The 19331-nt window shown below is 35.9% G+C and overlaps 1 protein-coding gene across 7 annotated transcripts in view; it reads right to left on the bottom strand.

Annotated features, from left to right (window-relative positions):
- LOC121384256 (clathrin interactor 1-like) overlaps positions 1 to 10942 on the bottom strand; it is a 31206-nt gene extending 20264 nt beyond the window's left edge. For 6 of the 7 annotated variants that reach the window (XM_041514564.1, XM_041514565.1, XM_041514567.1 and 3 more), the window contains exons 1-8: positions 10778 to 10942; positions 9493 to 9694; positions 8307 to 8445; positions 4519 to 4653; positions 2857 to 3022; positions 2170 to 2446; positions 1176 to 1296; positions 737 to 809 (exon numbers count right to left, since the gene is read on the bottom strand). In XM_041514564.1, the coding sequence (XP_041370498.1) occupies positions 737 to 809; positions 1176 to 1296; positions 2170 to 2446; positions 2857 to 3022; positions 4519 to 4653; positions 8307 to 8445; positions 9493 to 9694; positions 10778 to 10809 (1145 nt within the window). In that variant the 5' untranslated portion in view covers positions 10810 to 10942. The remainder of the gene's footprint in view (positions 1 to 736; positions 810 to 1175; positions 1297 to 2169; positions 2447 to 2856; positions 3023 to 4518; positions 4654 to 8306; positions 8446 to 9492; positions 9695 to 10777) is intronic. The other variant, XM_041514566.1, reaches the window with a different exon arrangement.
- Positions 10943 to 19331: the final 8389 nt, after the last annotated feature.

The raw sequence follows: 19331 nt of genomic DNA, 5'->3' as shown, positions 1-19331 counted from the left end.
AAAATATGTGTTAGTGAATACATTTCATGACTAATTTGCCAAAACTTTTATTTCAAAATTGTCATTTATAGATCTATTGTCGTTTTAACCGACTTGGTGTTTACTTTGTCCGCACATCTATTCATAACTCACTTTTGTCATTTTCTGAGAATATCGCTCCTTTTTGATGGTTTATTTTTTTGTTTGGCAAATTGCCACTTGCATTTGACTAAAAATTTCTGACCAAATTTGCTAAGTTTTGTTGCCTAGCTTTAACTCGAATGTGCAAATGATCACCCAATAATGCTATTCTTAAGAGATACAGCAGTGTCTGTTTTGTGCTGGGGTGTTGTTAAACATTCATTAATTCAGAGTCAAAGATTAGAAATCTTGACCAAAGAGACTATCAGTTTACAACTGTAAAAAAATAAAACTTACCCAATAAGTCATTATTTGTTCGAGCATTTTGAACACTTCAAATTATATTTTACCATAGGAGGCAGCAAAAAATAATCCCATCATGATTTCAGACCTTGCGATTCAAGGGGGCCATCACTCGCACTCTCCATCATTCCCCCGAGACCAATTCAAAGAGTTAATTTTAGCTCCCCAAAGCACGTGAATTTATATGGTATCAATATGGTAGTATCTTAAATGGTTCCCTATAATCTAAGTTATCTCAGTTAGGGGAGCGCTTAATCACTCTTGTTTTACGAATGAGGTCTGTGAATCCACTTAGTACTAGTCATCGTCTTACCCTTTTGGAGATGCAGCAGTGCCACCATTTTGAAACTGTGTGAAATCACCAAAATCACCAGCCTGACCTGGAGCTGTAAAGAATATTTCATAATGAAACATACCATTAGAAATATAGAAAAACGCATCTGACATCACATTTGTACAATGGCACTACTCTTTAAAATATCTAATATGGAGAGTATCAATGATAAAGTCAGGAAACACGTGGGTGACCAAGGTAGCATTGTGACACAAATTAAAATCCTCCCCATCATTCCCCAGAGATTACTCCCAAGGAGTTATTTCCAGCTGCCCATAGCAGGTGAATCTATATGTTATCAATAAGGTAATATCTTAAATGGATGTTACACGATCACTGAATTCTTCATTTTAACTTTTGCATCAAGATCCTTCTTTGTATTATGTACTATGCATTTCCGATCAAACACAAGACTTACACTGCGGTGATACTGCCCTTGGATTGAATTCATTGAAACTTGTATTTGTGTGGATCGAGCTGTATCCCTTGGAGCCGGCGCCTACATCAATGAGACTAGGTTCAGATATTGATGATGAGCTCTGCATAAAAAAAAAGAATGTTTTTAAATTCATCTATACATCATCAAGTAGGAATTCACTAAGTATATCTGCAATATCAAATATACTGCACAGGTCTTGAACTTAACAACAGCATTTGTCATAGTTGCAATATGAATTGCTGTTGGTCAGGGCTTCACCATGGACAAAATATTATTGCTGCCAGTTTTAGGTTTATATATTTGTTGTAAAAGTTATTGGCTTAAAAGTGCCTGTATATTAGCATTTTGCCAACAGCAAAAACGTTTCAAAATTGCTGCTGGCAACAAATTCTTAAGATTTAACTAACAAGTAGAAATATAATGCAATCTAATTCAATAATTTTAAATGTAGCCCAGCAATATAAACCCATACAAATTTGCCCGTTTAATACCGTAACAGTGTTTTTAAGTAGGCCCTACAGGTGTATTTTACTTGAGATGTACTTATTTGAATGTTTATTTGCTTGTTTTGTTTAATGACACCTTTAGAGCACATTATTTATTAATCATCGGCTATTTGATGTCAAACATTTGGTAATTTTGACATAAGTCTTAGAAAGACTCGCTAAATTTTTCCACCAGTAACAAGGGATCTTTTATATGCACCATCCCACAGTTATCTTTAGCTCAGTCTGATTTTGCTCATCGTAAAGCCTGACAGATTACAAAATTATTATTTTAGATATATTGGCCAACAATAGTAAACGAAACATTTTATGTATGTAATGAAATATTAATTTATTAAATACAGATTCTTAAATGAACTCTTTGGCGAATACATTTGCCAAACTGAATTTATTTGAGGAATGTTTGCTTCCTGCATTTAGACATCAAAGAAGTGTTCGAAGACAGACTGAATTTTCAAAAAGGTTACCTGGCCATCGGAGATTGCACTGCTAGACGATACTAAATCTAATGTTTTTGCTTGTCGCGTTTTGCCTTTTGTAGTAGTAATTTTTTCTGTTCTTGTCGTGTGTGTTCTTTCAACCGATGTTACTTCATTATCATCGTCTTTATAATCGTATCGACTCCGATTTTGTTCCCGCTCCTGGTTCCTCTCTCTGGCGTACTCACGATCCCAATCCTTGTCAGAATTACCCCAATCATCTCGGTATTTATTGCGTCTTCTCGTTCGCTCTTCATCATCTTCACTGTAGAAAGTAGTAAGTTACATATTAGAAATACTTAAATATTTTGTAATGGCTTTATTAACCAAGACAAGAATTCTGTGAAATTAAATCTCTTTCCTACCTTAAACCGATTTGGTGAATAAAGAAATCATTTGTGATGTATCATTTTTTATTCAATTAATTTTTACTTTTTTTTTTTTTTACAAGTATTGAAATCAATATTCATATATGCAACTATAAACCAAGTTTCATTGATCTAAGCTGTATAATTTGTGAGCAATGGACATTAACACGTTTTTAATTGAATAATGAAAACATTGGTTTCTAAAACAATTTTCAAAATGAACAAAACATGTAATAGAACTGACATTCAACATGGTATTGTACCATCAATAGTTAGCATGAACAGAAATAGTTCACAGGACACCAACCTCATATCACAGGGACTCCCTTGCTTTGGTCTTCCATGCGCACGATTCCACAAATCTTTGACCTTGTCTAGAGCCTCGTCTGCGATTGTTTTCCTCCCACCACCCCAGTCGTCTATTTCATCCATGTTTCGTCCTCTCGGAACTGGTTCTTCTTCGTAACGGTCACCTATAAATAAATGTTATTTGTTACTCCACCAAGAAGAGCTAAAGCAATCTTTTCAACATTTTAAATCAAGTTTTCTTGTAATGTGGCAATTGGTTGGAACAGTCATATTGCAGCTTGGAATGTATGTGAAGATGAAACAAAGGGTGGACTATGAATCAGAACAATTTTTAATCAAAAGAATCAAACTAATTGTAGTTTATGCGTGCAGGAATCTAATTTCTTTGAATAATTTCAAACATAATCAACAATTTTGCCGACTGTAATGGAGCTGATTTTAAAATACAATCAATGCATAATTTGTTCATTATGTCGATAGAAAAAACTTATTTAAAAGGAATATTTCGGTTCTGAGTGTTGGAAAGGTAAAACGTTTGTTTTGTTTAACGACACCACTAGAACACATTGATTTATTAATCATTGGCTATTGGATGTAAAACATTTGGTAATTCTGACATAGTCTTAAAGAGGAAACTCACTACATTTTTACATTGATAGTAAGGTATCTTTTATATGCACCATCCCATAGGCAGGATATCACATACCACAGCCTTTGATATACCAATTGTGGTGCACTGGCTGGAGCGGAACATTTTGGAAAGGTAAAATACATAGGATAAATATCCACCAAAAGACTGACATACATGTACTACATGCAAACAATCACAATCGTTCAAGATATGAATGAAAATAACATCTCTGTGCAAATCTAACAGTAATCATAGGCACTGAAATAAAAATAGTGTGTGGTAACCTATTACGTACAGGTAACCACAACATACAGACTTAATAATTTGTTTTACTGATACTTGACAGTGTTCGAAATAAGCACTTGTCCGTTTGTCCTGACAAGTGAAAATCTGCTCGGACAAACAAAATGTACCTTGGTGGTTGTCCAGTGGACAAGTTAAAATTTTCAATGAAGTTTGATTTTGAGCAATGAAAAACATTGTCCTTGTACTTGAATAAAACAAAACTATTTGGACAAATAAAAATATTGTCAAACAGGTAGATTTTTAGATGTATTTGTCTGGTGACTAGTGAAAAATTCTGCTTATTTCCATCACTGCTTAAATGTATATCCGATAACAAAAAAAACGAAACAAAATTTATTTATTTTTTAAAAACTGATCAACAGTTATGGGGTGTGATTTTTGTTTAATAAGACTTTGTGGTGAAAGAAGTAACCCATTCTCGACTTATTTTGATGCATGTAATGACATTATTGTCCTGGGTAGTTCTGATCATCTTTCAAATCAGTGTTTGAGAAATGTAGGTGATTATATAACTATTGAGCGCTGTGATGTGTATAATTGTAAGCAGGATATGTAGGTGACGGTGTAAGGTGAAGTAGCTGTCAAAAATTTAACTTGCAGATGTCCCATGTTGTGTTTCAGATGGCCATGCTTCAACATTCAGTGAATAAGAGCACATTAATATAGTTTCCGCCTTTCCCACCCAGACAGGTTAATCTAACGAATAAAGATTAGAACTCGTACTGTAAGCATTATATCCTTGAGACTCGCCAGACATTCCAATAAATTTATCTTTTGTTTTCTTCGCTTTCTTCCTTTCATCCCTGAGCTGGTCATCATCTTGGATAAAAGAAAGTATATCCTTTGTCTTGTGGCGTACTGGAAGTATAAATAAAACAACAAATTACTGACATCAGCTGATTTAATTGTAACAAAATGTCCGCTGTTATACGACTTACTCTATTCTTATTGGACGACACTGAAGAAAAACTGAATGTTATCGTTCAATAAACCTCAGAAAATGATGCCATTTCAGTGTTTGTTTTATTTACCTATTGTTTTCTACTTTAACACTTCACTTACATATGGTTATCGGGAACCAGAAAAACTATTTTCTTTAATGGTAACTGCACATGCATCGACTCGGCTTGGCCTATTGCGTGTAACAGTTTGGATAATGTGTCGCAGCTGCCGATAGGCTACAAGATAATACCTTTTTTGTTCATCAATTAACAACGGATTAGATGTCGCCGTTATATTCTTTTGATACTGATCTGACACGGGATGATTCTCTGTATTTGAGCAACTGGCATCAGCGTTCCTGGCGACCTAAATAGTAGGCCCTAAATGTTACTGTATAACCCACTACCAAATACACCGAACCATCTATTACCGTGTGTCACACTGTCGTACCCTCATTTAAATTTAATTATTTTGATTATGGGTTTAGATACCAATCATGAGCACAATTATTTTCCCCGGGGGAAGAGGGCAAAAGTGAAAACGGGACAATGACGATGGCTCACACTTGACAAAAGACCAAACGTACAACACGACAAAACTGAAAGTTACAGCATAATTTAAGTGTTTGTTTTATTTTACTGTTATTGTCGTAAATGTGTAATCTTAAAAAAATTAGATAAAAATCCAGTTATAATTGATCAAGAATTTGGGCTAGTGCTTTATCTTGGTGGGCTAGTGGTTTTCACAAACCCACTAGCCCTGTGGCTAGTGACTTTTCAAAATATTTGTCATACTCTGGAATTGTTAGTAATTTTGTTGTGAATTTATCGATGTATAAGTCACAAATTTTGTATAAAATTGCTTTGCTATGCTACGTGATAAATTCACAACAAAATGACAAACAATTATTATATAAACTCATGTTTTCTGTGAATAACAAAATGATTTTTAAGGACATAAGTATTTAAATAAAACAATTTAATATTGGATATCAGGTATATCCTAAGTACAAAAAAGCAGGCTTTGTCATGCCTTTTTAACTCATTACAATTTTATTCCAAACACAGAGCTAATTATGTTATACAATGTCTAGATTAAAAAAATCTTAAAATGTATCTGAAACATTTTTTGGTGGACAAAACATTTAAAGGTCTACATTTATCAAAAACGTAATTCACTATTGTTTGGTATCTACGTATATCTTTTATAATATATAAGAAGTATCAATAAAATAAATTTACTTTTTTTTACCCGTTTTTAATATATTCGCAATAAAAAGTCACTTTTTCCTCATCGCTTGCCAAAAAGCCTCTGAACTCCAAGAGTCAAGTCACGTGAACCCATGACGCACTAACCGGCATAACATGAACGCGTGATTCGCAGCCTTTCGGTCATTTTACAAGGAAGTGGAACACGTGTATTTTTAAAATGCGAAAATGTTATTCTATTGAATTGAATTGTATGTTTGGAATATTATTTTGAAGATATCTTTCAAATGTGAAACATGGTGAACAATTGTTCGGTGTATGGATGTACAAAAGCTGCAGCTAAAGGCAAAAGAAGTTTGCATATTTTTCCAAAAGACATTGTTTGCACGGAAGCAGTTCTTAAACCGAACACGTGCGTATTGGAAAGGACAGTCAAGATGGATTCGATTTGCAGTGACCACTTCACACCTGGGGATTACGGCAATTATCTAAGATGGTCGATGGGAATGGCACCAAAACTTTTGTTAAAGAACTTGTCTGTTCCAAGTCTGTTCCAAGCCTGTATCCCCCCCCCCCCCCCCCACCCCCCCCACCCCCCCCCACCCCCCCCCCCCCCCCCACACCCACCACCCACCCCCCCCCCCCCCCCCCCCCCCCCCCCCCCCGTTCAGCCTATTTGCAGACCGGAGCCCGAACCTCACCCAGAGTTGTTTTTTTGTTTTTTAAATCGCATTTTTCATGTTCAAGCTGTACATAACAATATCTCGAACATCGCCCGAAGACAAAAACAGATAGGCCTACCGAATGTTAATGAGATTTGTTTCTAAAAAATATTTTTCCTACATATACAGTCAGACCTCATTACAACGACCGTCGTTATTGCGACATTTACACCATCCGACCACAAATTGTCGGGAACAAACATACATCAGTGTTATTCTGTTCATTACAACAGAATTCATACCTTCCGACACTGACAGAGCAAATTAGGAACAAACGTGCATCCCACATCTGAAAACACCGCTTTACAACATTACATAATCACAAATACCATAGCATATTGGCAGTACACACACAACCACTTAAGATTCCTTCATCTCGTAGTGAGCAGACTGTGTCACATGCTGTCCGAGCTACCGATGTCTACGAAATCTGTAGACATGTATTGCTTTTGCAAATAAGCCTTTAGTTAACCAATTAAAGGATTAACTTCGAACAATAAAATCTTCTATTTTCATATTTTGTAAACAAAAAAGGTACCAATCGTAGATGTCTGTAACCAAGTAATGATTAGACTGACGATGAATGCGCCTTGTTTAATATATTTAATGATGTTTTTTAAAAACATATTTAATGTATGTACGTGTATTTGTTGTTTTTAATAATAATTGCAATACATTAATTATTTAAATGGTATCCAGTCATCAGTTAATATTAATTAGTATTTTTTCTAAAAAATATTTTTCCTACATTTATTTTTTTAACATATATAAATGCATCGTGTTGAGGTGTATCTTTGTGCCAAATATGAACAATGTACACCTCGGCATTAACATTTGGGCTTTGTTTTCGTCTCCGGGCGACGTCCGGGCTCTGTGCTGCAACTAGGCTGACCGCATTTGGCTCGACGGATCATCGTCGGTGTACTACGGTTCAAACTGATAGGCAAGTACCCCTAATGGATTTTCTCCTCCTTCCTCACCAATCGAGGTAGCATTAGAATAAATAGACAAATGTGACAAGTCCGAAATGTCCAAACTAACATCTGATAAGAATGAGCTATTTTCCGAAGAATCATTACATGCTGTCACCATGCTAACCTACTAATGAATGAGTGGAATTCACCTGATGCTACGTCACAAGTCAGATGTCGGTCAAATCAACTGGATCAGTCTTTTTTCCATAAGCGTTTGACAAAAAGTCGCTTTATTAATAATTGGGGTGGTATTTTTGTTTTTTATGGTTAATAATGTAATCTTTATGTATTTTTTTTATATACTGTGTATTAATAATGTGCCATGATTGTGGACCTTTAACATTAAAAATGTGTACACCATCTATTTAACTAAAACTTCCTTATAAAATTTAAAAACCTATAAACTTTTCCCCTATCATTACTAAACTATTGTGGAATTAAACACTGATCAATCAGTTTCAACTTAATAAAGAATTTGTTAAGTGTATATATGTTTAGTTTATAAGTACTAATAATTTAATTTAACACAGATATAAACTTAAATAAATCAGAACATCTTGTTTTAGGATGTAAAACTGGGTGTGGCAGGAATGCATTTTATTTTTATTTTCAGCCTAACAATTAGGTGCAACTGACGTAGAAGATTCACCTTACACATTACTTACCATTCAATCCTTGATCTTTTCCATTTTCATCTGTGAAAGTATAATTTTCCAGTGCCCGTAGATCGTAAATATGTTCTCTTGTACTGGTGACAACTCTTTCAGAACCATTTCGTATCAAATAACCCAGCAACGTTAAACCCTAAAAAAGATTTTCAAATGTCTCAGCTTTTCATGTTCATTTTAAATATCATTCAAGCATAATTCCAAATAATTCTTTTTTTAAATTAAATTTCTTACAATATATTTATCTTACTATATATTCTTAGCCAGTGTTTGATAAATGTTTGAGAAAGTCACTAGCTTCGACAGAAGTTTTGGCTAGTGCCCTGTCTAATGTACATTTAATACAGTTGATAATTCCCACTAGCAAGGACCGAAGGCGTGTGGATTTGTCGTACCCAATCTTAGCCGTATAGGTGTTTTTTTTTTTTCAGCCAATAAACAGAATTGCCATCTACAATTGGCACTTCAACCACCCATATTTGTTCCATCTTGTGGTAGGACTGAGAGTGGTGTAACAATTCTAAATAAATGTAGTTTTAGGATTTATACAAGTTATGACTTACACAGGTATTCATTTGTATTTAGTGAATAGTAACACTGAATTAACAAAACAGTTTATGTGTTTTAATTGGATAAATAATAAGGGCCTAAAGAAATCCATCAGTCATCTTGTCCCAGAATACTGTAGATCCTGAAACTAATGTGATCATAATATTAATGCAAAAAATTCAAATTTGTGTTATTTGTTGGCATACAGTTGTAATGGTACATGTATTCTAATGTTTTGCCAGATTTAGGTAAATATACACGTTATGTAAATGATTGCCGCAAAAATATGCTGCTCATTAAAAACATTAGGGACTAAATAATTAATTGATGTGTACATAGACATGTTAGCGAGTTGATCTCATTGAACATGCCTGTACCTCGGATTTAACCGAAAAGTTAATATTGCATTTTAGTCTGCCCGCCGTCACTTGCAATATTTTAGGGACGCGTTAATTTCAGGATCTACAGTATGTCACACAATACTTGTGAACAAGTTGCTTTACTTCTCTTAGTTAAAAAAAACCTGTAGTTAATTATGTGCACAACAGGCTGTAAGAATCAGTCAGTATGGATTTTTCAGTTAAAACGATTACATTTAAGAATTTATAAGATCACAATAACATATTCCTAATACTTTGTAAACTCTTCTCCAGTTCTTTTTGTTTTCATGAAGCATTCGTTTCCAGAGCATGCCCATCACCTCTGGGAAGTGTTCATATGTAAACGTGTACTGTGCTATTTCCTGCATCAGTGTGCCATGTGGGCCCCAAGCATCATCATTCGTTGCTTCTCGAACTTTAGACTCCACCTCCGAGTAATTCATCACCACATTGGTGCTAAAAAATACATGTACATGCAGTTAACATTAAAGGTTTTAATAACAAGACATACCTTCTTTAAAAAAAACAATGATAACAATATTTTCTAAAACTATGTTCGCACATACACAAGTAAAACTGGTTTAAATATACTTATTTAAATAGCTAAAACTCTTTTGGTTGGAAAGGACAAGCGTTTACATGAGTAATAGCTATTCCCGTTTAAGCCAGTGCTCAGTGAACTCTTCTTTTTTTTAAATTTGATTACCGACATTTGGTGATCAATTAAAAATTCAGTAGCAACTACTATTTCATCTTTTAAAACAATGTACATAGCAATCTCCAATATTTGTGTAATGAATTGCAATATGGTGATACTGAACAAAATGTTCCCTGGGAAGAAGTGTAGTTATCTGCTATTGCACAAGATATCAAAACAACAATGTACGACAAGTCTGTCAAGCTGTTGCTAACGCTCTTACTGCTTATTCTGTCTGTGACGTCACTGGCACTTGCGCCTTATTAGTTTAAATAAAACTGTTTGCGTTATACCAGTTTAATTAAACCACATACCAAAGTGTTTTAGCTATACCGGTTTTGTGAAAAGATTGTGTTCACACTTGCATTTTAAAAATGTTAAGTTATACCAGTTTAGATCTCCAAATATGACCAAAATCCATCAGTTGCATTAAAAATAAAATATATATAGAACCCATCTGAGGAAAATTTTGGGGTTTTGGTATATAAATAACTATGAAAATCTTGCTGTTGTTCCCTATCCCCACATCAGATATCGTCCCTACGGGCATGACGACGTTTTGGTGATGTGGGGTGGGTTTTGTTTTTTTTATTATTTTTATGCGTTTCAAGTTAGGTTCCAGCTGAAAGTATTGTTTATATTGATTACAGACTGTAATAAATAGCAACATAACTGCTAAGCTACGAACATCGAATTGGTATTATTGTTTATTATAAACAGTTGTGCATTTATTCATGAAACATTGATTGGCATATGCTGACTACGTGGACAGTTTGTCATCAACCGCCATGACAGTTGACAGATACAGGTCTACAACTAGAAACGCCTACGTCGGTACTTACACTTTGTCTGTAATTTCACGAAACTTCCACATTATGATTTAGGGATTATTTATATTTAGTAAATAAATGTTACATAGCATTTAATCAAATAGTAACTCAGATGTCGAAGGATTACTTGACCAACTAAATAACCGGAAATGAACCCACTAAGAAATGGCGTTGTCACGTGACCTGTTACAATGTTTGACATTCCTTAGTAAACTTAACAAGTCCGATGTCAATTAATTATTGTAATAAAATTGTCAAAGTTGGTCCATTTAGTCTTATAACATCTTTTATAAAAACATATACGAGGTATTATTATGTCGCCGACATATTAATGTCGGATCAATAGAATCAATTCCTTCTATGGTTAAAGTAGCAATCTCAGTAGCGGTATGTCAAAACATACTCCACTAAAACGTATGCATTTTTGGTCAAATCGTGCCCATTTGTTGGACAAAACGTACCTATAACGTTATTAAAAATATGAAAAATGCTATTTTTGGTACTACAAAACCAGGATGACAGAAATACTTCGGTTCTACGGATAATTTAAAGAATAAAATATAATTAGTAATGTTTTATTTCAGTGATCATAAATGGCTCTAATAGTGAAAAATATGTTGTAGTGTTTAAAAACTAGGGTCTGTCCTTTAAGGGATATTTTATATGTACCAACCTACACAAAGGATAGCATATACCATGGCCTTTGATATTCCAGTCGTGATGCACTGGCTGGAATGAGAAATAGCCCCAAATGGGCTCACCGACGGAGATTGATCCTAGACCGACCGCGTTTTTGTTAAAATGAATTAATATAAAGTATTTAAAAATGTGTGTGTGTGTGTGTGTGTGTGTGTGTGTGTGTGTTGTAGAAATGTTCATTAAAGGCATATTGTCACAGACCACTGACCTATTAAATGACCTAATAAAGTATTACCTGATCAAAAATACATTTGATTTCCCCCTAAATGTACTTTATTTAAACATCTATATAACCACCATACTTAACTTATTAATGATATTTTGTGAAAATAATTGAATTATGGCAATGGTCCATAATTCAAAAACTAAAATTGCCAAGAGGATTGACATGGATTTCACTCCATCATGGTTCAGTTAAGGTGATGCAATAGCTAGATTTGGTTTTCAAAAATTAATGTAATTTTCATTTATACAGTATGCCTTTAATGTGCATCACAAAAAAAGTAACACGAGGCAGTAAGTAAACTTCCTAACGAAATAAATATAATTCAAGAAGATAATTCGGCTTTTGGTGTAGCCTACATATAGTAGTCTACATAATATTTGAAACAACGGCCATTTGGACAAAATATTAAAAGTAGTAATTAGTACTCGGTCAGTTTCAAATGGAATGTGGTGTTAGGTCTAGATATAGTATATACACTGCACACGAGCCGATTCCCAGTCTGGAGCTCCACGCGGTAAGACGTGTTTGTTTCGCTTGTGTACACTGCACGTGCTTTCGTGTGCTCGACTTGGGGGTCCTTCATTTCGTTGTTTTTGTCAGCGAAATGAAGTTTTCTACTGGGATGTATGCGGCAATTGGAACTGATTGAACGCTGGAACGCTTCTCGTATCGACAGTCTGCACCACCAGGTTGGATTCTTTTTTAGCGAGATTTCTTGCCTCCATGTCATTTCTCCGTTTGACTGTCGACTTGTTTTTTTCGTGACTCGTATGACGGCCATTCTGCAGAACGCCACGGTTGTTCGCGTTTAGTCTCTACATGTCCGAGCCTGTCCTAGCAGCACTGGAAGATTGACCGCCCCACTCTAAGAAGAAATAGGAAGCGGGGTCGGCCCCTACTACTCTTTTTCTAGACTTTACCTTGCTTTATAGTGATACCATGTCGTATCCTCCGGAGTCGGGCCCATCCGCACCACTATACCAACCCATGACGACTGAACTATACCCTAGTCTGATACTCTCTCTCGTTCAGACGGATCCGGCTTCTCAAGATCTGTATTTCAGCACAGCACTAGGCTTACACCTTCAACGTCTATCGTCTGTCAATCTAGGGGTTTTCTTGATGGGATGCAACCCATCTCGTCCCTTTAAGCTGTGCACCCAAACGGCCTTAACGAGGCCACTCGCGTGGACATATCGATCGGACTTTAAACTTTTAGATCTGCGTTTAAAATTGTATGTCGAAATTACTTCTTTTTTTTAAATATTATTAAATAGTCCGATCCTCTCTCTTCTTTCTCTTATTTAATTTTGGACTGTCCTTCTAAAATGCTCCAAGTTATATAAATATTCAGCCGAGCAGTCAATTCCTTTTTATTTTTGGCTTTTAACCTTTTTTTATTTTTTTTATTTTTTTTATTAACTTTTTTACTAATTGCTATTTTCAAAATTCTGCCCATTTTCACACACACACACACACACACACACACACACACACACACACACACACACACACACACACACACACACACACACACACACACACCTCCATCCCGAGTCAGGCCACCGATCTTATCAGAGGTCGGACTCAGGATGGGCGTGTTCGAAACCCTAGTGGTATATGGGCACGTTAAACTAGTTATCATCATTGATCAGGACACGAGCCTGAAATACCGTAGTCTATCTGTAAGACGAACGCGTTTTATAGCCTATTCTGCAGATCAACCAATCCAAAAGTTTCTTTATTATTCAATTAGAGGTATGTAGCTAAATATATTATATGGTTGTGCTAGTATATTATTATCAATCGATTTACTGAAAACTAATGCTGCATGATATGCTTGGTTAACACCTGATATGACTAACTTGGTTAAGACCTTCAAAAATAAATAAATAAAAATAAATAATTTAATAATAATAATAATAATAATAACAGGCCTAATAATAATTAGTGATAAATAAACCTATTGCAATATAGCATTTTCATAAACTGGTAAGTATGTAATTATAGCAACTTGCACCAAAATTATATCACAGACAAGAGTTGGGATAAAGCATTGTAATTAGCTCCATAATGCACTTGTAGCATTTACATTAACAAAAACATTCCCAGGGAATGGGGATTCCAACGGACCTACTAGAAAGCTCGCACCCTTGTATTATGGAAAATGACAAAACCTGGTGACTGCAATGCTTTTTTATAATAATAATATTTTTAATTCTAATTGTAAATTTAGTTATTATGATGCATTAAAAATATTTGTGTATTATTTCTTTTGTTTCTCTTCTCATTCAAATTGTAAATTCCATAGCCGTATTACCCCACCATTGTGGAATCTCGGAGAATGTGCCCAAGACAGTCGTGCTTGAACCTTCAGTGGATGTAAGCACGAGTCAATGATTGATTGATTGATTGATTGATTGATTGATTGATTGCAGACGACAACATTCATTCAAACAACAAATAAAACAAACACTTTATTACTTCATTGGTCATGTTACCTGACATGATGAAGAAACTATTCGTCAGACATAAAAAAAAAAAAAAAATAATAATAATAATAATAAAAACTCGAGGAATATAGTAGTTTCCTGCAACACATTTTGGTTTTTTAAGAGATTGTTTTAAAAATTGATTCTTACAAACTGAGATAGATTTCTTACTATTAAACAATTCGTGAAGTTTTAGAATATTTGTCCTGAACAAGAATTTTGACTTAAAATATATTTCTTACAAGTATCGACCAAAAAAATTGACAAATAAAAAGATAATGATATTCATCACCTAATTCATTTTGATTACAAAGGCTACGTTTCCTTTCTTCTCGTGGTCTATGTTCTCACCATTTAGACTACGGACCTGTCACTGCCATCCACGGTCCCATAATATTATGTACGGCCTGAAGCTGGTAGATAGCGACGACTGTCCATGACATACAGGACCACGGTCTCCAGAGCACACCCTGTAGTCTTGCCTCTGTATAATGAAGCAGTGTTAAAGTACTGGCCAAATGAAGCAAACCTGGCTGCAAAACTATGGGGCACCAAAGAAGACATCAAACACACAGCAATTACTTTTCACCAGATCTAAAGTGTAATCTGCTATGCAGTTTGAACGCAGAAAAAGAACTACTACACAACAACTACTACACCCTTTGACTGACAAAACCGTTCACCTTCTCCTTTATTCTTCTTGTTTCTCTCTTCTAATCTATATACAAATAGTTATATTTTGACAGGTTAAATATACAATAGTTTTACTTTTTTCAACACTAAATGCACATCTTGTACTTTCGAAAATGTCCATGTTGACCAGCTAATATTTCAATTGTATAACGAAGGGAAATGTCTTTATATAGGCTATGCCTGTTGACCAATCCCATCTGTTAATATAAAGAGAAATAAATATTGTTTAAACCCTCCACCAAACCCGATTTTCATAGCCTTTCGCGTATTTCAGGATCTACTATTTTGTCGTTTGAGATGTAGCAAGGACCTGTTTAGACAACAGAAGACATATTTGTTAAAGGTTGTACTATACCAAATAAAATCCCATAGGCGACCATGTTAACGTTTGTGCTTAAAAACACTATATGCAATATATCAACCAAATTATGACCCATAAATATCAGTACTACAAACCCTACCTCAAAGTATTAACTGAAGAAAATGGTACCTTTCATGACTCATTTTCGGTATAACCAGATGTTTTTACAACACCCCTAGTTTCGCACAAAATTTGAGTACATTTTTTACCCCATACATGTTCCAAGCACAAGGCTACTTGGCACAGTGGTACTAGATGAAATAAAATTTGCATACATTTTTAGCCCAGATGAAACAATTATTTTTTACAACCAACACACTCAGGGGGGACTTATAGGCATGGGAATTCTTCAAAAGGGCATCCTAACGAAAAACAAATTAAAAGAAGGAAAAAGGGAGCACTTAAATAGAGGGGACTCGTCCTCTGGTCTTGCCCTTTGGATCCGCCTCTGTGTATACAAGACATGATTTTGTTTATTTTTAACGCGGTCACGGATTTGTAGATTTGATTCTACCGTTAACTAAGCAACCAGCAAATGGTTGAAATACAAATGCCCAGTGACGCGCTTTCATGACAATTTAGTCTTGTGGAAAACATCATTCTGAGGTCATTTCAGACGGGCGGGGTGGAGGGGGTGGAGGTCACGAGATCCCTGTGATTCCTTCTGGATCCGTCGGTATCAAAGACCGCTGTTTATTGTGATAACGGGAAAGTGTGTATAAAAGATCCCTTGCTGCTTTAATGGTAAGAGTATTCTGTATATGGTGGCAGTAGGAATCTTGTCTCTCGACGACTAGTTCAGTAGCCTAGTCCAGTGGTAAATCCCCTGCGCGTGCTGTAACCTCACCGTGGTGCAGGGGTGTAACATTATCTTTGAGAATGGCCAATACAGCACAAATCCACTTGTCTTCTTCGAGGTACCATTGAAATTTTGAGTAAAAGTCAGTACCTATCTGTGAAATTTGTATTTTTGCACAGTTCTTTAAACTGTTCTGATTTCAATCTTGAATTTTTATATTGATGTTGATCATCACTTTATTTGTTTGCATTACCATAGTTTGACACCTAATTGCCGATGCATTTTTCGTGCTGGGGTGTCGTTAAACATTCATTCATTCATTCCCAGTGGTAAAGCGCTTGCTTGATGCGCGGTCGGTTTGGAATCGATCCCCGTCGATGGGCCCATTGGGCTATTTCTCATTCCAGCTAGTGCACCACGACTGGTATATCAAAGGCCGTGGTATGTACTATCCTGTCTGTGGGATGGTGCATATAAAAGATACCTTGCTACTAATGGAAAAATGTAGCGGGTTTCCTCTCTCAGACTATGTCAAAATTACCAAATGTTAGACATCCAATAGCCAATGATTAATAAATCAATGTGCTTTAGTGGTGTCGTTAAACAAAACAAACTTTAAACTTTCTTTCGACGAAGCGTTAAAATAACCGTGTGTTAGACATCAAATAGCTGTAGGCTCCAATGTAATGAGGTGTAACAACATATATATTACTTTCCTTTCTTTTAATCACAACTAAAGTTAAAGTTATAGTTTATTTTGTTTAAAGACATCACTAGAGCACATTGATTTGGTAAATTTGACATATAGTCTTGGAGAGGAAGCCGGTTACATTTTGTCCATTAGTAGCAAGAAATCTTTTATATGCATAATCCCACAGACAGGATAGTACATACCACGGCTTTTAGTATACCAGTGGTGGTGCACTAGCTGAAACGAGAAATACCACAACATGCCCAACGACAGATATCGATCCTAGACCGACCGCGGATCTGGGCTAAGTTCACGACTACGTTTTCTAGGGGATGTTATTTCTAGGTGGCTTTTCATGCGAACAATCAAAAGCTGAGCATATCACACAAAACTGTTCCCGTAAATCAATATACTGAAAATGCCTCGTCATATTATATTACTAAGTATTCAAATTTTGCTAGGGCTGTTGGTCAAGTAAATTAAATGAATTCAGTTTATTGTGTTAGATGGATGACTTGTTTAATTGTAGTCATGCATTACTATGGTGATGTATGGAACATCCAGACAGTCTTTGATCACATGTTGTATACTTGGTATATCCCTTGCGAAGGTTGAGTAGTTTTCTTCATTCTCCGCCCCCAGTGAAAAATACACATGCCCCTCCGATTCGGAGGTAGAAAATTATTCAAAACAGGTGAGCCTCGTACAAAGAAAAGGATTCAGATTGTGAAACGTTTTCTTATTATTTTTTTTTTTTAAATTGGGTGCGATGTCAAGTATTATTGTCAACAAGTAGAGCAAGAAGAAAGGACTGATTTTTTACATCACTTTGTCATAAAAGAAAAAGGAGTGTTTTCACAATCTGGATCATTTTCTTTGTTCGAGGCTCGCCCATTTTCTACATCCTATTCGGACTAGTCATCGGTAACTTTCGAGAGGTACACGAGAGCTAAATTCTTTTTAAAGGTCCAGGGGCCAATTTCACAAAACACCGTAAGCCTAGTTTTGCACGTAAACGTAAATTTACGACTAAACCACAACTCGTATTACTACTAATAGTAAAAGAAATATAGTTTGAAATATACATATTTCAATTTATGTTGTGCTTAAAATGCTCCATCTTCTGTAATGGTGTAATATTTTGCGTGAAATAGATGCCAAACACATTTAAACGTATGGCCTGTATCACTGCTAGTCGCCAACGTATGGCCTGTATAACTGCTAGATGCCAAACACATTTAAACGTATGGCCTGTATCACCGCTAGTCGCCAACGTATGGCCCGTATCACTGCTAGTCGCCAACGTATGGCCTGTATAACTGCTAGATGCCAAACACATTTAAACGTATGGCCTGTATCACTGCTAGTCGCCAACGTATGGCCTGTATCACTGCTAGTCGCCAACGTATGGCCTGTATAACTGCTAGATGCCAAACACATTTAAACGTATGGCCTGTATCACTGCTAGTCGCCAACGTATGGCCTGTATCACTGCTAGTCGCCAACGTATGGCCTGTATAACTGCTAGATGCCAAACACATTTAAACGTATGGCCTGTATCACTGCTAGTCGCCAACGTATGGCCTGTATCACTGCTAGTCGCCAACGTATGGCCTGTATAACTGCTAGATGCCAAACACATTTAAACGTATGGCCTGTATCACTGCTAGTCGCCAACGTAAAGGTACGATGTTTTGTGAAATCGGCTCCTGGGGGCCTATTTCACAAAACATCGTAAGTTTACTTCTGCAACTAGGAGTTCTACCGCTCATTCATTTACATGTGTTTGACGTATATTTCACCCAGAAAATCATATCATTACGGAAGATGGAGCATTTTAAGGACAAAAGTAAATGAAATATGTGTTCTCCAAACTATATTTGTTGTACTATAGTACTAATAAGAATTGTGGTTGAGTCGTATATTTACGTTTACGTGCAAAACTAAGCTTACGATGTTTCGTGAAATTGGGCCCAAGACTTGAAATTCACCTAAAATGTCGGCAAAAAACCAAAATCCAATAATAGTATCCGCATAACCAGGACTGGAGTTTATTGTCAAGTTATGCTGGGGGTGTATCCAGACTGTCCTACTCTGATACGTGTAACCAGTGCTCCACGACTGGTGTATCAAAGGTAGTGGTATGTGCTGTCCTCATGTGTATTTAAAAATCCCTTACTGCGAATGGAAAATTAATATCATCTCTTAATTTTTGGTCACAGTCGGGCGGAGTTTTCAGTCTAGTGAAACCACGTAAGCCCTCTCTTTATATTTGAACGACAAAACTGTTTTCTGTATTTAAAACCATATATCTGCATAAAACAGAGATAAAGGGGTATTTTTGAAAACTTTTTCCATGAATTTCTATCAGGTACCTCAACGTTAGGACTGCCACTAGACCAATCAGAAGTGGATTGGAAGTTGTTTCTAATTGGTTACCGGCCAATACTGATAGGTACAGGGTTCGCAGCCCGGTACCGGCTGCCACCCAGAGCGAGTTTTAACGACTCAAAGGCCACTACACCCTCTTCTCTCTCACTAACCACTAATAATTAAGAACTAACCCACTGTCCTGGAAAGACAACCCAGATAACTGAGGTGTGTG

This window comes from Gigantopelta aegis, chromosome 10 (genome assembly GCF_016097555.1).
Source record: "Gigantopelta aegis isolate Gae_Host chromosome 10, Gae_host_genome, whole genome shotgun sequence".
NCBI lineage: Eukaryota > Metazoa > Mollusca > Gastropoda > Neomphalida > Peltospiridae > Gigantopelta > Gigantopelta aegis.
The sequence above is the reverse complement of the archived record's forward strand: the minus strand, read 5'-3'. Positions and strand labels throughout refer to the sequence as shown.